Source organism: Diadema antillarum, unplaced genomic scaffold (genome assembly GCF_040938485.1).
Source record: "Diadema antillarum isolate AM-2024a unplaced genomic scaffold, OU_Dant_1.0 seq00000182_RagTag, whole genome shotgun sequence".
Classification (NCBI taxonomy): domain Eukaryota; kingdom Metazoa; phylum Echinodermata; class Echinoidea; order Diadematoida; family Diadematidae; genus Diadema; species Diadema antillarum.
Window position 1 is genome coordinate 1,649,649 of NW_027271249.1, and position 23,392 is coordinate 1,673,040.

Consider the following 23,392-nt stretch of genomic DNA (forward strand, 5'->3'; position numbering starts at 1 on the left):
ATCTTGACTAAGGTTAGACCTAGTATCGATCCTAATTCCAGACGCCAGCTATTTATGCTTCAGACCCCCGGCCCTAGACTTTATATTGTAGGTCTAGTATATTAGACTCTAAACGTTGGTAGATCTACATCTACACCTTCTGTATAATATAGACTACAGCCCCTTGCCCTGGACCTGGCTCTAGCCCTACAAATACATCTAACCAGCGCAGTAACGTTAGTAGTACTGGGCCTGTACTGTCCACGTTATACAACTGCTAATGTGCTAACGTTAGGTGTTAAGTTCATTGTGATTATACTATCATAGGGCCTAGCCCGATTGAATTGTTTTGGCATAATAACAGGCGTAGCCGTACATTCTAACACTAACACTAACGTTAGAGTAACACTACCCCTACTAGCTAGAATGTCCAACACTAACATTAGTATTAACAGTTAGAGAGAGTGTAACCGTTAGATAGATTAGACCTAACAGTAGACGAGGATTCAGTCCAACTGCATGTGATGAGGCCATAGATTACAAACCTAGATCGAACGAACAAGACACCTAAATCTAGACGTAGACCTAATGTTTGTTAGGCCTCTTTTCGCACCGTGTCAAGACGTGCTTTACGGAATAATCGGTGTTCCACTAACAAGCACCGCCGGCACGGTCGGGTGGCGGCCCGGGGGTTGGTATGGTAGGCATGCCCGCGCCCACGGGATCGGTGCGAAATACATTAATTACAGACATCGGCCTAACGTAGTGTGACAGTGGTACCCCCCCCCCATATTTTTTTTTCTTTATTCCATTTACAGGATATACAGTTAAATACATGCCATATAAAGAGGTTTACTGGCAATTGTAAGACTGAGTGTTGAAATAGGCTATATTCATAAGTACAGTGCATTACCCATGCATGGCAATGTCATTACGATGCGAGAATGTTGAGGCACATGTATACGGTAAACAATGTACAAGTGTATTGACTTTAGCTGATGAAAATTAGGCTGCTAGGTTCCATCATAGTAGAATGATTGTTTACAAATAATGTGAGTAGAAAGGGTCAAGGTCACCTTCACACACTAGCACGTGATTGATGCCGATGGCAAGGCCCCTGGGTACGCGCATCGCATACACACAGCATTGTTTAACACGTGCGTGATTTTCAGCCAGTTTCACACACGCATTGAGCTCATTTGCATATAGCTCACCCAGGAGAATTGGACTTGTACGCGTATAATCTTTGTATCACAATGCGTACGTAGCATATATTTCTGTGTAGAGCGAGAATATATCTCTGGCAATTGCATGAAATGCACAGAATTGCAGATTGCATTACTGAAGTGGACGTAAAGTAGGTTCTTTTGTCGCAAATTGAACTTCAGAGGGATCCAAATGTCAATCCCTTCTTCAGAATCTGATTGGTTAACTAAGTCTCTTTTTGGCGGCATGCTACTTTACTACTAACCAATCGCTGCTCTGTCCGCAAAAACTCTCAGCCAATCACATTTAGTAGAGAAGGGATGAGTGACTTGAGGCAAGGGTGAGCTAAGGGGTACTGATGTTGGAACATAACCCTGCCCCCGTTAGAGCTCATTTGCATAGAGCGTACCCTGGATGTTTTGCCTTGTAGGCTTATAATCATTGCCACGGCAATGTTATGGAAGATGTTTTTGTTACGAGCATCAAGAATCCAGAAATGTCTAGTGAATGTGGTGTCAAATGAGGACATTTATACGCTAGAAAGGTTTTAAAAATGTGTATTTTGAGGAGTGAAACGGCAATTGCAGGATCCACTGGATTGAATCACCCGCCTAATTATTGAACTCTTATTGGTCAGTTCTGCAGCTGAAGTGAAAGTGTAAAAAATATTAACCAATCAAAGCTCATTATAGCAATGCATTTCAACCAATAAGCTTTCAGCATTAGTAAGGCTGACGGAAAGGAACTTGCCGTCGGGTAAGCTTGACAAAAGTGAAGGGTCAAAACTTTCACTTGCACTTTGACCTGATCCTTCTCAACAGCCATATATTGCAGTTTCAGCTCCTCTCCCATCCTAGCTTCCAGCTCCTAAATAGTTCAACGCATCTTCTCAGAGTGAGTAGACTCTAGGGATAGAATAGATGGTTATATTTTTGCAATTGTCAAAAGTGTCTGTGTAGACACTGCTCTCTTTCTCTTTCTCTCTCTTTGTCGGTGTTCAGAGGCAATGTTGGTTGAGGTGAAATCTTTTTTTTAAATGTTTCGGTGAAACCTTTTTTTTTTTTTAGCTTCTGGTTCAAATAAAGACATGGTTTCGGTCATGTCTGTAGCGCGACTTTAGATACTGCGGCCAAGTTTTCAGTCTAGCCTGCACCAATTTGTCTCTCCGACCAGTAGTGATATACGATGTGCTGATTTTCTTTTTCTTCTCTCTCTCTATCTTTCTCTCTCTCTCTCAACCGCTGATAGATTAGATAGAGGTTAGAATATAGAATGAGATTTAAACGTTTATCTATTAGAAAGTGAGGGTAATAATATTTGGAAGGATGTTAAAATCATATGAGTACATTGTATTTATATCACATTCAGAATGTTTGATGTGGTAAGTTGTTAAGCAGAAATCCATGATTAGAATGCATACGGCAGAATAACTGATATGAAGTTGAAAGTGTCATGTCATTGGTTTGATACCATCTAATTGGATTACAAGGAAAAGTATGAGAACACGATGTATTTCATTTGTTTGTGTAACTTTTATTAAATACTTTACAGGCACCATGCAGCCCAGCAACGAGAAAATGACAAAACAAAATTACATTTGGGATCCGGGGATTTTGGTCTAATATTTTTGTAGGACTGACAAAATGAGGGAAAACGACTAGATTTGTTCGACTACTGGCTTACGAAATTGATCAATTGCTTAAATGTGGGAAAAACATGGATGGCAATTTGTTTGATTATCGGTTTATGATATGAATTTGGATGAAGTACATTCTGAGGAAAATGTTAAATTTGAACTTTGGGTAGTTCACAGATTTATGGATTATGACATAGGTTGGTAAAACTTGTGGTTAAAATGTAAGCTGAAGGTATATTTTCAGGAGAATCAGAGTGTGTCTCATAAGCAACAAACAAAAGAGTGTGTCAAGGCTGGTTGATGGGGAAAATTTCTAAGTCGAGAAATATTGGCGTTTACTTATTGATACTTTGTAGAAATAGCCTGACTAGGCTTGGTCCCCAGGTAATGGTGTACTCCAAGGTGATATTTATTGGTTGTTAGAGTGAATAAGGAATTCCCTAATATACAGAGTATAAGAGTGAGAATATTGAAAGTTATTATAATTCTGAATATCCAAGGATATTTTTTTTATTTTGAGTCTCTAACCGTCGAAGGTAGAGATGTGCTGTGATAGTTAATAGACTTACAGACGGCAAGGGCCGAGGCTTGGGAATGTCGGCTACCCAAGACCTGAAGACAGTAGCTTATAAAGTTTACCTTGGTAGTGATACCTGGGAGTTTATGCTCGAGGCCAGAGTATGCACATAGACGTGGGTTGAGTAGGGGCCACAGTCACCGACACAGTGAGTGATGTGAGCAGCCTGGGGTGGTTCCGTGTTTTGCTTGTTTCCCTGAGAGGAGGATGGTTTAGGAATTATTAGGAAGAAAGAGGAAAGTAACTTGGCCAGTTACTGGGTCGGTTGACGTGTATATTAAGAAGAGTGAGTAGGATAGGCAAAGGAGATGCCTGGTACGGGTCAATCTTTATAAAGCTGTAGGAAAGAAAAGGTCCATAAGCTTAGACTTATGTGGAATAGAAGTCTAACGAAACACACACAAGTGAATCATTGCCCTATAATCTACTTTATCCCAATCCCTTACCCTTCCCTACCCCCCCCCCCCCCCCCACTCATCTTGTAAATCTATAGTGCAGTGAAGTTCTGAGGTTACTCAAGGAAGTGTGGTACAAATTGAAGCCACTTAGGATTCTGAGAGGGAAGTGACACTTAAGGTTGTACAGTACGAGTTGAAGGTACTCAGAATTCTGAGAGATAAGACACGAACAGTGTTGAATATTCCAAGACACTTTGTGTAACACCGATGAGTAGTACCATACATATAGAGCTGTACTAGGATATTTGAAACCTAATACATAGTGAGGTATAAATTTATCCAACTTAGAAGTTTTCTAGAGATGGGTGTATCAACACTCAGGAGTTGATACTGATAGTATGAGAATTGACACTTTGAAATTTGAAACATGGTAGTGCAGTACAAATTGCGCTGACTTAAACATTTTCAAGTTGTGAGTGAACCGACACTTAGAAACTGAACATTTGATAGTGAGGTACAAATTGCACCTGACTTAGATAGATATTTTATGATGTGAGTGTACTGACACTTAGAATTTGGGCATTTGATAGTGAGGTACAAGTTGCACCAACTTACAAATTTTTGAGGGTCATGTGAAGTGATACTTAGGACTTCAATATTTTATAGTGAGGTGCAAGTTGCACCAACTTAGAAATTTTTGAGGGTCATGTGAAGCGATACTTAGGACTTCAATATTTTATAGTGAGGTACGAACTCCCACCACTTAGATGTTTTCCAGAGATGCGTGTATTGACACTTAAGAAATTTGCTACCTGAGAGCAGGGTACAAATTCTCCCAACTTAGACATTTCTTTTTGGGACATTTGAAGTGATACTTAGCAATTTGATATTTGATAGTGAAGTACAAACTGCACTGACTTAGAATTTTTGAGGGCAGTAGTACTGATAGACTGATATTCTAAAGTATGGGACAAATTGAGACAACTTAGTCATTCTGTGATATGAGTGACACTTAGAAATTCCCTACGTGGTAGTGTGGTCCAAATTGTGAGGACTTCAACTCAGAATCAGATATGGTGTGGACATTGCCAACAATGATTAGTATGAACATGGCAGTGTTGTATGAAGTGCTGACACTTAGTATTTTGTTGTGGGGTCACACACTGTCACAGACACACACTGTGGCAGACACTGTCACAGACTTAGGCAATTTTCATGTTGATTGCTGATTTATGGCTTTCTTGGTGACGACCAAATTGTTCTAGTTATGTACATATTGTTGAGATCAGAGTCCGAGTTGGTACTCTGTTATTAAAGTTCCAGTTGAATGTTACATACTTGAGTAACTTAGAATTATTGTTAGTTGGTCTACACGAGTGGCATGGTTGCAAGCTGATGGTTTTGCAAAGGCTAGCATGTGACTTGTGTATGTCGTTGAGCGAATGACAGCGATGTTATTGGACATGTTTGTGTCTGTGCTCATAGTGATGTTTGTTGGTGATACCACTGATTGATCTGAAAGTAGCACAAGAGGTAATGTAGACTACGGTAGTGTAACTTAATTCTCCTAATTATTCTTAATAACAACATTTTATATTAGGTGTGGCAAGATGTCTAGGCGTAATCCAGACAGGCTCACGTCCATCGAAAACTCGGCTTAATATGAGAGTGTAGTGTGCTACCAGTTTACATTAACGAGAACAGTTATTTGTAGGAGTGCAGGGCCAGTAGTGTGGAGGTTGTGTTGTGCACGTGCTAACGTTAGTGTGTGGAATGTTATGAAGCTGACAGTTTGGCTATGACTGTTTACGTGACTGCGTGTGTGCAGTTATCGAGTTGAGCATGGCAATACCGGTAAATTACATACAGAATATGTAGTTAGAGTCTTACTGCAAATAAATATGCTGTACAGCTAATATCACATCCATTACACAATCATTTGCATTTACAAAGCTTACCTCAATTCACACGTAAAACTAGTCGAGGCCATGGCTCGCTCGTGATAAGTAGTGCACGTCACAGACAGTAGTGTATTGCAGAAACTCAAACACGTGCTTACAACAGACCGCTACAGCTCAAGTGCAAACTAGATCTGCGAATGAATAGGAAGTCGGTATCCCCCCCCCCCCCCCCCCCTCCTCCTACTCTGTCTCGTAGCTGGTAAGTGTCGTTGGTGAATTAGGGCTGAATGACAAAGTTGGTCGTTTAGTCCTGGAGGTCATGTCTCCTTAAATCATGTGGTGGCAGCAGCCAAGATAGTGTGATGAGAGATTGGATGTATTTGTATATTTTATTTTGTTTTGATACACTCTCGCGCTACATATTTTTGGTGGCAGCGGTGGGATTGCCGTGCACCTAGTTAACGTAAGAGAATCGGTGGAATTGCTGTGTAGTGAGAAAGGAGTACTGGTAGAACAGGAAGTAATAGTCACTAGTGTAATGTAGGAATAGTGAGGTTAGGTGTGAGTTACTGTGGACTGTACTCTGGCCTCTAGCTATGATAATTATGTTTAGTAGTACAAATATTAGAAAATTAATAAAAAGGAAAAAAAAAAATTATTACTGCTGCAAGAGACACACTCTGAAAGAAAAACAAAAGTGAAAACGAATATGGGTTAAATGAAATTCATAACAGGAAATCTGGTTTAATATAAATGCAAAATATAGTAGTAAAAAAAATAAATAAATAATACATTTTCCTCAGTCCAGGGTTATAATGGACATAGAAACACAAAATAGGGCTGCCAGTGCATTGTCTGGAGTTGGTGCAGATGGAAGCATCCAAGACGACAGTTCAAAGAGATGGGCTATTGACTCCGCGGATCCCGAAGTTGCGGTTAAAGTTGGAGAGTTCGGGGACGCTGTCCCGCAAGAGAGGCGTCAGGTGTACACTGCGACAGAGTTCCGCGGAAATCCAAGTTATATTTCAAGTCAAGATGTGACAGAGGCGATGGGGAGACAAGTACAGAGCACACAAGGCCGTAAAGACGTTTTGCCCGAGCGATTTGCAGGCAAGACACCGTGGATGGATTATCGCCGTCACTTCGACGCCTGTATGCAGCTAAACGGCTGGAGTGACATGGAAGCCGGTCAGTACTTAGCGACGAGGTTGCAAGGGCCAGCTTTGAAAGTTCTGAGTAATCTACCGGCAGGAGTGCCCATCACATACAGTCAGCTGGTAACTCGTTTGGGCAGGCGGTTTGGCCCAGGCGAACAGGCAGAAAACTTCCTTATTGAACTCAGAACCAGGCGACGATACAAGGATGAATCTCTGCAAGAACTCGGCCAGGCTATTCGCGACCTGTCAAAGCTTGCATATCCTGAGCTGGATGACGATGCGAGAGAGCGGCTTGCTAAGGGTCACTTCTCGGAGGCGATTGACGAGGCAGAAATTCGTGCAGCTATCTTCCGTGCCCACCCTGTCACACTCGATGGCGCAATCCAGGCAGCTCTCGCCACCGAGTCCTTTATGAAGTCGGAGAAGGTACGGGACAGATACAAGCCAGCTCGTTATGTCCGTCAGATGAGCTCCAATATCCAACCAGAGCCTGCAAGTGAGACAAAAAGGGAGATTGAAGAGTTGAAATCTGGTCTTCAGAGACTTACTACACTTGTGGAGAATTTGACAGTGAAGCCAAAACAGGTCAAGCCAACAATTGTGTGTTACTATTGCAACCAAGAAGGTCATATCAGTCGACAGTGCCCAGCCCAAGCAGCACAGGGAAACGACAGGAGGCCTTCCCAGTGGGCCAGGGGACGGCCAACTCAAAAGCATGGCCAGCAGGTGTAGAATTACAAGGAACACAAGTTACAAGTTCACAGACTGTTTGCACCATCAACGAAGAAGAGGATGGCATGTTTGTTGTTGTTGAGATTTTTGGTGTTAGAGTTCGATTTCTTATTGACACTGGAGCTACAGTTTCTATTTTGAATTATAATGTATGTAGCAAGTTGAAGAATGATCGAAGTGAAAAGTTGCAGCATGTTGACGTTAGACTGCAACAAGCTAGTGGGGCAGAAATCAAAGCTTATGGAACATTGACTACTGATGTGAAGCTGGGAAAATCTATGCTGAGAACAGAGTTTGTAGTTGCAGACATACAGAATGAAGGCATCTTGGGAATGGACTTTCTTAGCAAAACTGGAAGCCTTATTGACTGTCATCATTGTGAGATGTACTGTAATGGTGCTCGCATACCATGTACAATGGGAGGAGATGCATCCTTTCTGACCAGACGAGTTGAAGTCACAGCTCCCCCTACAGTACCAGAGTTTTTGCATGACTTGTATCACAGATCATTGACAAACATTGATGAAACTGACCATGCCAAACTTGCAAGTCTTCTTTCCCAAAACAGAGATGTATTCAGTGAAGGAGATCATGATCTTGGCAGGACAGATAAAGTCAAACACTCCATCCACACAACGAGTGCAGCCCCGATTCGTCAACGACCAAGGCGACCCCCCATGGGACAAAGACAAGAAATTGAAGAGCAAGTACAGAGCATGCTCGACCGAGGCATCATCACTCCCTCTGCAAGCCCGTGGTCATCACCGGTGGTGTTAGTTGACAAGAAAGACGGCTCGAAACGTTTCTGCATCGACTACAGGATGTTAAATCAACACACGGTGAAAGATTCATACCCCCTACCAAGAATAGACGAATCCATAGACTATCTGTCGGGTGCCAAATATTTCTGCACACTGGATTTAGCTGCTGGATATTGGCAGGTTCCCCTCGATGAGGATGCAAAACTCAAGTCTGCATTTGTTGTGCCAGGTGGATTATTTCAATTTGAGGTAATGCCATTTGGGCTTTGCAATGCCCCCTCTACGTTTGAACGTTTGATGGAGAATGTGTTTGCTGGTCTTCAGTGGAGAATACTTCTCATATATCTAGACGACATCATTGTTTTTGGACCAACAGTTGATGAAGTTGTAGCAAGGATGCAAGTTGTCTTCACAAGGCTACGAGAGGCTAAGCTCAAGCTGAAGCCAAAGAAGTGTCAGCTATTCCAAACACAAGTGTTGTATCTTGGCCATGTGGTAGGAGAGGAAGGAGTGAGTACTGATCCAGCCAAGGTAGAGTCAGTGGCAAACTGGCCAACGCCTAGCAATGCAACAGATGTGAGGAGCTTTTTGGGGCTGGCATCATACTATCGTCGTTTCATCGCCAAGTTTGCTGATGTTGCAAAACCCCTCACAGCACTCACCAAGAAAGAAAATCCCTTCATCTGGACATCCGAATGTGAGACTGCATTTCAAACACTGAAGGAGAAACTCGTCACAGCACCAGTTCTCACTTATCCAGTAATGGGGCGAGATTTCATTCTAGACACTGACGCAAGCAAGTATGCTATCGGAGCTGTTCTGTCACAGGAGCATGATGGAAGAGAAAGAGTCATTGCATATGCGAGCAGGACACTCTCACAGGCAGAACAGAATTACTGCGTCACGAGGAGGGAGCTCCTTGCTGTAGTCACCTTTCTGAAGCAATTCAGACCTTACTTGTATGGACAGAGAGTCACTGTGCGAACAGACCATGGAGCACTGCGATGGCTGCTCAACTTCAAGAACCCTGAGGGACAACTAGCTCGCTGGCTTGAAGTAATAAGTCAATACAAACTCACCCTTGTGCATCGAGCTGGTCGAGTGCATTCCAATGCAGATGGACTTTCACGTCGCCCCTGTGCACAGTGTGGTCAGCTGGCAGATGTCTGTAATAAGGAGTAGATATGACAGTGAAGTGAATGTTGTAAATAATTGTTATTCATAACGGTTGCCTGTTACTATTTTCTATGCGTAGATTGAATGGAGTGATTTACACAAGCACTGGATGGTATATTCACAGCTATGGAGTCAGAAATCACAGAAAGAATACAAGCAATCAGCTTGTCACCATCCATCACGACGACAGACATACGCCGTGGACAATTAAGTGATCCTGATATCAAGCATGTACTTTGTTGGAAAGAAGAAAATGCACACAGGCCTGAATGGAAAGATATCTCTGCTCTTTCTTCCTCCGTCAAGACTTACTGGATAAATTGGGATCTATTAGAAGTCAAAGATGGAGTCCTAATGAAGAGATGGGAATCAGCTGATGGGAGGGAAATCAGCTGGAAAACTGTCTTACCACGTTCTCTTCGACACAGAGTGTTGACTGAACTACACAGTGCCAAAACAGCCTGTCATCTTGGAGTTAATAAATTGATGCACAAGGCGCAACAAAGGTACTACTGGGTTGGCTTGGCTGCTGATGTCAGATCAACAGTTAGAGAATGCACAGTGTGTGCACGACTGAAGAATCCCCCGAAAAAGAATAAAGCACCCCTCCAGCAGTATCAAGTGGGAGCCCCCCTTGAAAGAGTGGCAGCTGACATTTTGGGACCACTACCCGAGACTGAGAATGGAAACAAGTACATACTTGTAGTGGGAGACTACTTCACCAAATGGGTAGAAGCCTATCCACTGCCGGACCAGGAAGCAAGTACAATAGCAAGAATATTTGTGCAAGAGTTTGTCTGCAGGTATGGAGTGCCTAAAGAATTACACAGTGACCAAGGACGGAACTTTGAGTCTAATCTTATGGCACAAGTGTGTAAGTTGCTTGGCATTAAAAAGACTAGAACATGCCCATTCCATCCAAGGGGAGATGGATTCGTGGAAAGATTCAATCGTACCCTCATCAGTATGGTAGCGTCCATCCTCAATCCAGAAGAAAATCAACGTGACTGGGATGAGAAAGTTCCTTTCGCAATGTTAGCGTATCGCACTGCAGTCCAAGAGTCTACAGGTGAAACACCGACCATGATGATGATGGGCAGGGAGATTACACTTCCGATCGACGTCATGACTGCAACCCCTCATCCTGAAAGAGAAGAGAAAGAACAATCAGACTATGCGCTTGAGTTGCGACAGACACTTCATGATGTACATGACAATGCAAGACATAAGCTGAAACTAGCTGCCCAAAAACAAGCACGTACATATGACAGAAATACACAGCTAAGAAGCTATAATGAAGGGGACTGGGTGTGGCTGCATGGTACATACAGGAGGCGAGGTGTTTGCCCTAAGTTAATGTTCAAGTGGACTGGGCCTTACCTTGTTACACACAGACTATCTGATGTAGTGTACCGCATCCAAGAATCTAGTCGTAGTAAACCTAAGATTGTGCATCTCGATCGTCTTAAGACCTACCTTGGTCCCCCTATGAAGAACTGGCTACAAGAGCTGAGGGCCCGCAGAAATCCCCCAAGAAAGAGAGTTAAGCCACGACGGTATCAAGACAAGTAAAGATCCTAATCAAGTGAATTTACCATTTTCCCTCCTTGTCTTTGTTTGTTCATGTAATACAGATGCTTTTCAAGTGTCCAGTGTGTACCTATGCGCGGTCTTCTATTGAGAAGCTCAGAGATCACGTACAATTGGCGCATCATACAGAGCTAACTTTCACCTGCAACAGATGTGATTACGAGAGTCTCAACCGTGGCGACCTCGCCCGTCACTATGCACGACAACATCCCACCAGGCGTGACGAGGCCCACTACATTACTCACGCGGCGGCCTCTGCCCGCTTCATGAGGAGGCAGGAGGCAGAGGAGAGGAAGAAGCGGAAGGAAATGGCCCGAAGAATAAGTAAGAGAATAGGGGAGGAAGCAGAGAAGAGGAGGCGAGCATCCAAGAAAGACGTACCAGTGCTGGAGGAAAAAGAGGCGACCCCTGAGCCAACTCCCAGGAAGGCTGATAAGTCTCCAAGTCTCCAGTCTCCAACTCGCAGTCTGGATCGGCCCCACTGCAGCTGGGAAACCTCGAGTGAGTCTGGGGATGAGGATCCCCTCCCTGCTCAAACGGCAGCTGACAAGGCGGATGAGGCCATGGCGGAGGGAAGTCCCGCTTCCATCGATGTCCATGCTGACGACAGTGAGACACCCATCGTCCCCAACAACGCAGCTGCCATGGACACGGTAGAGCTGACAACCGAAGGTGGCCGCGTCAAGCTGGTAATCCTGTTGAGGAGTCCCCCGACAGGCTACCTCACCATTGAGAAGCTTTGTATCCACTCCACAACTCACCAGCGTGTGAAGGACGGAGAGGATAGGGTCCAAGAGCGCAGCCAGCGGTATTTCTACCTCCATGAATCTGTGGAAGAATAAATGGAGAGACATTGATGTAAATGAGTTAGCAGATGCAAATACTAGCATTCGGTGAATTAGTGAATGACTGTACATTTTCAATTCAAATCGATTGAGAAGTTTATTCGAACGAGTGTATAGAAAGTCGCCGGGACGGCGAATTAAAAGAAAGGGGGCAGTGTGACAGTGGTACCCCCCCCCCATATTTTTTTTTCTTTATTCCATTTACAGGATATACAGTTAAATACATGCCATATAAAGAGGTTTACTGGCAATTGTAAGACTGAGTGTTGAAATAGGCTATATTCATAAGTACAGTGCATTACCCATGCATGGCAATGTCATTACGATGCGAGAATGTTGAGGCACATGTATACGGTAAACAATGTACAAGTGTATTGACTTTAGCTGATGAAAATTAGGCTGCTAGGTTCCATCATAGTAGAATGATTGTTTACAAATAATGTGAGTAGAAAGGGTCAAGGTCACCTTCACACACTAGCACGTGATTGATGCCGATGGCAAGGCCCCTGGGTACGCGCATCGCATACACACAGCATTGTTTAACACGTGCGTGATTTTCAGCCAGTTTCACACACGCATTGAGCTCATTTGCATATAGCTCACCCAGGAGAATTGGACTTGTACGCGTATAATCTTTGTATCACAATGCGTACGTAGCATATATTTCTGTGTAGAGCGAGAATATATCTCTGGCAATTGCATGAAATGCACAGAATTGCAGATTGCATTACTGAAGTGGACGTAAAGTAGGTTCTTTTGTCGCAAATTGAACTTCAGAGGGATCCAAATGTCAATCCCTTCTTCAGAATCTGATTGGTTAACTAAGTCTCTTTTTGGCGGCATGCTACTTTACTACTAACCAATCGCTGCTCTGTCCGCAAAAACTCTCAGCCAATCACATTTAGTAGAGAAGGGATGAGTGACTTGAGGCAAGGGTGAGCTAAGGGGTACTGATGTTGGAACATAACCCTGCCCCCGTTAGAGCTCATTTGCATAGAGCGTACCCTGGATGTTTTGCCTTGTAGGCTTATAATCATTGCCACGGCAATGTTATGGAAGATGTTTTTGTTACGAGCATCAAGAATCCAGAAATGTCTAGTGAATGTGGTGTCAAATGAGGACATTTATACGCTAGAAAGGTTTTAAAAATGTGTATTTTGAGGAGTGAAACGGCAATTGCAGGATCCACTGGATTGAATCACCCGCCTAATTATTGAACTCTTATTGGTCAGTTCTGCAGCTGAAGTGAAAGTGTAAAAAATATTAACCAATCAAAGCTCATTATAGCAATGCATTTCAACCAATAAGCTTTCAGCATTAGTAAGGCTGACGGAAAGGAACTTGCCGTCGGGTAAGCTTGACAAAAGTGAAGGGTCAAAACTTTCACTTGCACTTTGACCTGATCCTTCTCAACAGCCATATATTGCAGTTTCAGCTCCTCTCCCATCCTAGCTTCCAGCTCCTAAATAGTTCAACGCATCTTCTCAGAGTGAGTAGACTCTAGGGATAGAATAGATGGTTATATTTTTGCAATTGTCAAAAGTGTCTGTGTAGACACTGCTCTCTTTCTCTTTCTCTCTCTTTGTCGGTGTTCAGAGGCAATGTTGGTTGAGGTGAAATCTTTTTTTTAAATGTTTCGGTGAAACCTTTTTTTTTTTTTAGCTTCTGGTTCAAATAAAGACATGGTTTCGGTCATGTCTGTAGCGCGACTTTAGATACTGCGGCCAAGTTTTCAGTCTAGCCTGCACCAATTTGTCTCTCCGACCAGTAGTGATATACGATGTGCTGATTTTCTTTTTCTTCTCTCTCTCTATCTTTCTCTCTCTCTCTCAACCGCTGATAGATTAGATAGAGGTTAGAATATAGAATGAGATTTAAACGTTTATCTATTAGAAAGTGAGGGTAATAATATTTGGAAGGATGTTAAAATCATATGAGTACATTGTATTTATATCACATTCAGAATGTTTGATGTGGTAAGTTGTTAAGCAGAAATCCATGATTAGAATGCATACGGCAGAATAACTGATATGAAGTTGAAAGTGTCATGTCATTGGTTTGATACCATCTAATTGGATTACAAGGAAAAGTATGAGAACACGATGTATTTCATTTGTTTGTGTAACTTTTATTAAATACTTTACAGGCACCATGCAGCCCAGCAACGAGAAAATGACAAAACAAAATTACATTTGGGATCCGGGGATTTTGGTCTAATATTTTTGTAGGACTGACAAAATGAGGGAAAACGACTAGATTTGTTCGACTACTGGCTTACGAAATTGATCAATTGCTTAAATGTGGGAAAAACATGGATGGCAATTTGTTTGATTATCGGTTTATGATATGAATTTGGATGAAGTACATTCTGAGGAAAATGTTAAATTTGAACTTTGGGTAGTTCACAGATTTATGGATTATGACATAGGTTGGTAAAACTTGTGGTTAAAATGTAAGCTGAAGGTATATTTTCAGGAGAATCAGAGTGTGTCTCATAAGCAACAAACAAAAGAGTGTGTCAAGGCTGGTTGATGGGGAAAATTTCTAAGTCGAGAAATATTGGCGTTTACTTATTGATACTTTGTAGAAATAGCCTGACTAGGCTTGGTCCCCAGGTAATGGTGTACTCCAAGGTGATATTTATTGGTTGTTAGAGTGAATAAGGAATTCCCTAATATACAGAGTATAAGAGTGAGAATATTGAAAGTTATTATAATTCTGAATATCCAAGGATATTTTTTTTATTTTGAGTCTCTAACCGTCGAAGGTAGAGATGTGCTGTGATAGTTAATAGACTTACAGACGGCAAGGGCCGAGGCTTGGGAATGTCGGCTACCCAAGACCTGAAGACAGTAGCTTATAAAGTTTACCTTGGTAGTGATACCTGGGAGTTTATGCTCGAGGCCAGAGTATGCACATAGACGTGGGTTGAGTAGGGGCCACAGTCACCGACACAGTGAGTGATGTGAGCAGCCTGGGGTGGTTCCGTGTTTTGCTTGTTTCCCTGAGAGGAGGATGGTTTAGGAATTATTAGGAAGAAAGAGGAAAGTAACTTGGCCAGTTACTGGGTCGGTTGACGTGTATATTAAGAAGAGTGAGTAGGATAGGCAAAGGAGATGCCTGGTACGGGTCAATCTTTATAAAGCTGTAGGAAAGAAAAGGTCCATAAGCTTAGACTTATGTGGAATAGAAGTCTAACGAAACACACACAAGTGAATCATTGCCCTATAATCTACTTTATCCCAATCCCTTACCCTTCCCTACCCCCCCCCCCCCCCCCCCCCCCACTCATCTTGTAAATCTATAGTGCAGTGAAGTTCTGAGGTTACTCAAGGAAGTGTGGTACAAATTGAAGCCACTTAGGATTCTGAGAGGGAAGTGACACTTAAGGTTGTACAGTACGAGTTGAAGGTACTCAGAATTCTGAGAGATAAGACACGAACAGTGTTGAATATTCCAAGACACTTTGTGTAACACCGATGAGTAGTACCATACATATAGAGCTGTACTAGGATATTTGAAACCTAATACATAGTGAGGTATAAATTTATCCAACTTAGAAGTTTTCTAGAGATGGGTGTATCAACACTCAGGAGTTGATACTGATAGTATGAGAATTGACACTTTGAAATTTGAAACATGGTAGTGCAGTACAAATTGCGCTGACTTAAACATTTTCAAGTTGTGAGTGAACCGACACTTAGAAACTGAACATTTGATAGTGAGGTACAAATTGCACCTGACTTAGATAGATATTTTATGATGTGAGTGTACTGACACTTAGAATTTGGGCATTTGATAGTGAGGTACAAGTTGCACCAACTTACAAATTTTTGAGGGTCATGTGAAGTGATACTTAGGACTTCAATATTTTATAGTGAGGTGCAAGTTGCACCAACTTAGAAATTTTTGAGGGTCATGTGAAGCGATACTTAGGACTTCAATATTTTATAGTGAGGTACGAACTCCCACCACTTAGATGTTTTCCAGAGATGCGTGTATTGACACTTAAGAAATTTGCTACCTGAGAGCAGGGTACAAATTCTCCCAACTTAGACATTTCTTTTTGGGACATTTGAAGTGATACTTAGCAATTTGATATTTGATAGTGAAGTACAAACTGCACTGACTTAGAATTTTTGAGGGCAGTAGTACTGATAGACTGATATTCTAAAGTATGGGACAAATTGAGACAACTTAGTCATTCTGTGATATGAGTGACACTTAGAAATTCCCTACGTGGTAGTGTGGTCCAAATTGTGAGGACTTCAACTCAGAATCAGATATGGTGTGGACATTGCCAACAATGATTAGTATGAACATGGCAGTGTTGTATGAAGTGCTGACACTTAGTATTTTGTTGTGGGGTCACACACTGTCACAGACACACACTGTGGCAGACACTGTCACAGACTTAGGCAATTTTCATGTTGATTGCTGATTTATGGCTTTCTTGGTGACGACCAAATTGTTCTAGTTATGTACATATTGTTGAGATCAGAGTCCGAGTTGGTACTCTGTTATTAAAGTTCCAGTTGAATGTTACATACTTGAGTAACTTAGAATTATTGTTAGTTGGTCTACACGAGTGGCATGGTTGCAAGCTGATGGTTTTGCAAAGGCTAGCATGTGACTTGTGTATGTCGTTGAGCGAATGACAGCGATGTTATTGGACATGTTTGTGTCTGTGCTCATAGTGATGTTTGTTGGTGATACCACTGATTGATCTGAAAGTAGCACAAGAGGTAATGTAGACTACGGTAGTGTAACTTAATTCTCCTAATTATTCTTAATAACAACATTTTATATTAGGTGTGGCAAGATGTCTAGGCGTAATCCAGACAGGCTCACGTCCATCGAAAACTCGGCTTAATATGAGAGTGTAGTGTGCTACCAGTTTACATTAACGAGAACAGTTATTTGTAGGAGTGCAGGGCCAGTAGTGTGGAGGTTGTGTTGTGCACGTGCTAACGTTAGTGTGTGGAATGTTATGAAGCTGACAGTTTGGCTATGACTGTTTACGTGACTGCGTGTGTGCAGTTATCGAGTTGAGCATGGCAATACCGGTAAATTACATACAGAATATGTAGTTAGAGTCTTACTGCAAATAAATATGCTGTACAGCTAATATCACATCCATTACACAATCATTTGCATTTACAAAGCTTACCTCAATTCACACGTAAAACTAGTCGAGGCCATGGCTCGCTCGTGATAAGTAGTGCACGTCACAGACAGTAGTGTATTGCAGAAACTCAAACACGTGCTTACAACAGACCGCTACAGCTCAAGTGCAAACTAGATCTGCGAATGAATAGGAAGTCGGTATCCCCCCCCCCCCCCCTCCTCCTACTCTGTCTCGTAGCTGGTAAGTGTCGTTGGTGAATTAGGGCTGAATGACAAAGTTGGTCGTTTAGTCCTGGAGGTCATGTCTCCTTAAATCATGTGGTGGCAGCAGCCAAGATAGTGTGATGAGAGATTGGATGTATTTGTATATTTTATTTTGTTTTGATACACTCTCGCGCTACAGTAGTACTAGCGCTTGAACCTTGATATTAACCAAGTCTCAGATCAAAGTTGTATATCTAACTGTTAGATCAAAACAGTTTTTTAAGTTCCGTTATGCAGTGCAATAAAGAACTATGTATTTATTTACTAAGTTACTTACATTCGAAGGAAATAGTCCCTTTTTCAGTCACCACGTTTCCAACTCAACGACCGAAACATGCAGCTCTCGCGCGAGAGATTTTACCTGTAGCTAGCTCGTAGGTCGTAGGGGTAGACGTACGCACACGTATTAAGTATTCGCACGCACACAAGCTGCGCGGGGCTACTGGAAAATGCTCGAAAATGCATTTTCTGAGTTCCTGCAAGTTCAGAGTTTTGATCAAAAGTAAAGATTTCTTCAAGAAAACTAGAAATAATATTGACACATTCAATTAAAGAAGCACTTGTAGTTTTATAAAACATTAAATTACTTTTGGAAGATCATCTAATTAGCTTGGAAAAACAAACTTTGCAGAACGTTGATTAATCTGTGAATATTATTTCGAGAAAACAACACCCAAACATTTGAGAGCCCCATATATGGCTGTACAAAATGACTTTTTAGATTGCTAAGGAAACACATTTAAATTGCAATTTCATTAAAAGGGACAATTGAAACTCATGATCTTTCAAATATCAATTGAATGCAAGCAAAAAATAAAAATCGTGATTTTTGACATGCTTCTGAATTTTGTGCTAAAAATGAAATTTTTCGGCAAAAATGCGCGTGACATCCGGCCGTACGCTATTCCTTAGTATTTTTGCATGACTTTCAGTATGAGAACGGAGCATTAACAAAAAATGCCGTCGAATCCTTATCTAGAGCCTTTTTTGAGGTTTGGCTGGTCTACTATCATGCGTAAACCACAATCTCATATCTACTGGTGGTACAGTATTACGTCGGGCTTCTGATACTCGAGTAGATTACCAATGGCGATCCTTTATTACATGTACCTACTTATACTCACAACACGATTCGTGATCCGATACCATGAAGGAAGGCCATAGTGTACGAATGAACAAGGATCATAATATTAATCAATGTTTGTTTGGTTGGATTTATTCCTGCACTCTATCAAGTACAAATTAAATATACGTTTCAAAAGCACAAAGACAAATAATAAGTGCAGTGATTTAAGATGATAACATAACATTACACAAAATAAGCATAAGAAATGGAATATTGTGCAGTAGTGAGTATAGCATAATGAAATTTGCAATCAAGATGCATAGTATTTTCCGGTAGATAACTGAGATAATTATTGCATACTAGTATGCAGGAGACCATCATCATGAGAGACTGAGCTTGAAATGGATGGGGGGGGGGGGGCTCATAAAAAAGCACCATTGTTTTACAACTATTTCGTTTTTATTCCTAGAAAGTCATTGCAGTTATGACCATTACTTGTATTTTTTTTTTCATCGTTTGCTCTGTGTTGTTTGATTTATTCCCGCATTTTCCAATACAAACTGTAGATGGTTTGATACTCATAGTTTTGATATATAAGTGAGTGAAGGTACAGTTACTCGTAGCTAAACTTAAAAGTACAATTTTATCCAGAGACAAAAAAAAAATGCATGCACAACTAATATGAATCTCGTAGGCCTACCTTATATGCCTAACTCGACAAAATATTTCTTTTCGGCCATGTTGTTGTTGTTGTCGTAATCGTCGTCGTCGTAGTCGTCGTTGCTGTTGCACCATTGTAATCATCATCATCACTCAAAGGGATTTCATTGTTATATCTCATACTGCTGAGTGCTCCTCTAGGGAGCATGCTTCCACATCATTCTGAATGAATTAACATAATTAGTTTGGGACTACTGCCCACTTCAGTGGTAACTGAGTTCTTTTGACTCTTTACTATAGTCTTTCATAGCTAGATCTCCCTCTTTTGCGTATAGGTCCCTTACATGTACATATATGGGATGCTGGGTAAACTTTACTGGTGTACTATGCCTGTCACTTGTTACCGAGATAATACCAAGGAAATAAACAGCTACAAATAATTATTTAGATAATGATTATAATGCAGATAGGTATATATAGGTGTATAGATAAATAAATAGATAGATAGACAAGACAGACAAACGGACAGAGGGACAGACAGTTGACAGGATAGATAGATAGAATGATAGATAGATAGATAGATAGATAGATAGATAGATAGATAGATAGATAGATGATAGATGGATGAATGGATAAATGGATAGATATGGTGGGTAGAAACAAAGATAGATAGATAGATAGATAGATAGATAGATAGATAGATAGATGGATGGATGGACTCTAAATGGATAGATATGATGGGTGGAAAGATAGATATATATGAAGAGATTGCTTCCAAAAGGCGCTACATCCATCATTTTAAATGGATTTAGCACCTTTTGGAAGCAAGCTCTTCATTATACATCAATTTGTACATGTCAACGGCTTTGACTCTCAAAGTAAAACAATTGCATGTGGTGTTCCACAAGGGAGTTTATTAGGCCCATTGTTATTCATTATTTATGTTAATGATTTTCATAGATCCTCGGAGAAACTATCATTCATATTATTTGCGGATGACTCTAACCTTTTTTTTTCCCACCCTGACCCAAACATTTTAATAAGAACAGTCAATGAAGAACTGAAAAAGGTTATACAATGGATATACGCAAATAAATTGTCATTAAATATTCAAAAAAAAAAAACAAAAGTTATGCTTTTTAGTAATTCTTTAGATAGCCTCCCAGGCAATATAACATTTTGATACTACTCCCTTAGAAGAAGAATGTGTGTTGTCCTTGTCATATTTTCCTGGTACACGTGGTTCAGTGAACAGGGTCCGGGCACTAGCATTGGTAATCTATATATTTTTTTTCCCAACCGGTGTATCTCAAAATAATTACATGTATATTGTTACAGAATAGTATATCATTTACTCATTATTTATCTAGCGATCCACGTCCTACAAGCTTTGCTTTTTAGTGGATCACTATTTTCCATAATCGAATTTATTTTCCGCTCGCCCACGAAGTATTTATACAGTGTTTTTTTTCTAATTATTGTACACATATGTTGTTCTATAATTTGTCTCGTATATATATTTCATGAATCTTTTGCAAACGTTTGAACAATATTATTTCATCGCATGTATACTTTGTACTATGTTTTTGATTTTCGATGATTGGAAAAATGATTGAATTGAATACAGATAGATAGATAGATAGATAGATAGATAGATAGATAATCTAGATAGATAGATAGATAGATAGATAGATAGACAGACAGATGGATAGATAGATAGAGATAGATAGATAGATAGATAGATAGATAGACAGACAGATGGATAGATAGATAGAGATAGATAGATAGATAGATAGATAGATAGATAGATAGATAGATAGATAGACAGATAGATAGATAGTAGTCGATAGTTATGGATGAATGGATATAGATATTAGATCTACTGATGGTTAGAAAGGAATAGAACATGAATACAAAAGAAAATCCCGATCGTAATCTCCTCCCTTTTGAAATAAATAAAGCAGAAATAACAGCTCCCTCTCTCTCTCCACTGACCCAACGGTTTGATTATCACGTTTATACGTAATGGTGTAATCTGTGAAAAAGACATGTTTTATGAACTTATCATCCGAATCATAAACATCAAAGGTTGTTTCGGAGACCCAAAAGTTTTGCTTTTTCCTTCAGGTTTGTCTTATTGATAAAACTGGTCTGGTTCAAACATGTCCACGGTCAGCAAAATTAGGCAATAAGTAAAGATCACTTTGAGCCGTCGGTTTCCTTCTCTTTACCCATGACCCATCAAGATTTTGATTGGCTTTTTTGCTTTTTTTTTCTCTCTCTCTTTGATGATGTGCTTGGGTTCTTTTTTTTTTTTTTGTTCCTTTTTTAGGGTGGGGCTAAAGGGCACATTCAGTTCAGTTTAGTTCAGTTTTATTCATCGTCATTTATCCATCATCAGGAGTATACAATAAAATGACACCCAAAGATACATAACTATATACAAAGTAAACATGAGCAAAACAAAAACAATTAAACTTGATGACGGGAATCCCAGGAGAAGCGGTGCTTATATATAGATAGGGGCCTTAATATTAAAAATGCTTAAATGTTGATATACACGTTAAACAAACAAACAAAATAGTCAATATGCATTTCAGGTTTGTCTATTCGTATGGTTTGGTGGGAAAGAGAGAGAGAGAATATATATATATATATATATATATATATATATATATATATATATACAGGGCTCCACACTAACTTTTTTTTTTTGGTGGCCCGATGAGGCCACCAAAATCATCAATTTCAAATTTTTGGTGGCCCGAGAGAAAAATTTGGTGGCCCCCCCAAAAAAAACAATAAAAAACACCAAATTTGCCCTTTTTTGAAATTTGGTGGTCCGACCTTCATTTTTGGTGGCCCTGGGCCACCGGGCCACCGTTAGTGTCGAGCCCTGATATATATATATATATATATATATATATATATATATATATATATATATATGTGTGTGTGTGTGTGTGTGTGTGTGTGTGTGTGTGTGTGTGTGTATAACTTGGCAAACAACCGGGAAATCCGGGAGAGATGAGAAAAGAATAGAAAACAAGGCGAGTATAGGAAAGGTGAGACTATACGGGAGAGTTGTATTTGAAACATAATGGTTGCAAGCAGTGATTCATTCATCATGTGAATACAAAGTGATGTGAGCATGATAACAATATATTTGTCAACTTTCCCTCGAGAGGAGCATGTTAAATGACAATCTCTTTAAATCATGATAAGGTAGAACTATGCTTTATGTCTTCTGGGAGAGCATTCCATAATTTGGAGAATTTTACTTGGAATATGTTCAGGGCTAATGTTGTGCGTACCTTTGGTTGTCGCAGTGAATTTCTCTGACATTAGGCCAAAATGGCATCAATTTCATAACAGAGAAAAATCCCTGCAGAACAGTGGAAAAAATTATCAACCGGATAAGAAATAGTCATGTCATTCTGAAATTGCAGCATTTTTCGAAAAATGTTCGAAAAGCACTTATCTTCAAAATCAGTCATTATGAATATTAAAATCAGTAAGTTGATTATCTCATGCTCTCACATTATTTCTTACCAAAATCATATATAGAAATGACAAAAATCTCATATTTCCGCTGTAAAAATATGGAGCTTGCTTTAAAACTACCCAAAGTTAAAAATAACAAATGTTACCTGTGATGTATTTTGGTATGGGCATATCCTTTTACCTATAGGCCCTATCAGCTAAAAATAACAATATTTCCGAATTTCATATAATGAATTATGCATGAAAAAATAAGTGAGGGTGCAACATCACCAACACGCTCATTTGAATATTCATAAGGACTGGCCAAGCAATGTTAAAAAAAAATGATAAAATGTGAAATTTCAAAATGTCATATGAAGATTTTGTTCGCAAAAACCGATAAGTCCATTTTTGAAGATTTTGAAGTACGGTCTCTGTCATAAAGTACAAAATAATACCTTTTAAATGATATATTGGTCACTACACACAAAGGTACATTTTTGAAGTTATGGTCAAAAGAAGCAACAATTTTCTTATTTTTCTCTCTATTTTTCTTGACCTTTAATCGCAAATATCTCCATTTGGCAAATGTGGACTTATCGGTTTTTGCGAACAAACTCTTCATAATGTTCCTAACCTTTTTTTCTCTTTCTTTAGGAGTGTATTAATTTATTTTTTGGGTGGATTTCCTTTTTAACAGTTGTGTAGGCTTAAGAATGAGAACCATCTTAAACTGCTGCAAACTTGAGATGAAAATGTGTAAGGGGCTTTCCCTTTATAAGAAATTTACCGTATGTTGCGGTTGCATTTTCAGAGACATTAATTTAGGAAGGG

At 40.2% G+C, this 23,392-nt stretch overlaps 1 protein-coding gene across 1 annotated transcript; it reads left to right on the forward strand.

The window, feature by feature from the left end:
- The first annotated feature begins 1,853 nt into the window (after positions 1-1,853).
- Positions 1,854-13,229, forward strand: LOC139728498 (uncharacterized). The gene is made up of 2 exons (XM_071639437.1): positions 1,854-2,079; positions 11,158-13,229. The coding sequence occupies exon 2, from the start codon at positions 11,158-11,160 to the stop codon at positions 11,953-11,955; it is 798 nt and encodes a 265-aa protein (XP_071495538.1). The 5' UTR covers positions 1,854-2,079; the 3' UTR covers positions 11,956-13,229.
- The last annotated feature ends 10,163 nt before the right edge of the window (positions 13,230-23,392 follow it).

What these genes read in the sequence shown, in the direction of transcription:
- LOC139728498 (XM_071639437.1), top strand. Translation starts at nt 11,158, where the DNA reads ATGCTTTTCAAGTGTCCAGTGTGTACCTATGCGCGGTCTTCTATTGAG.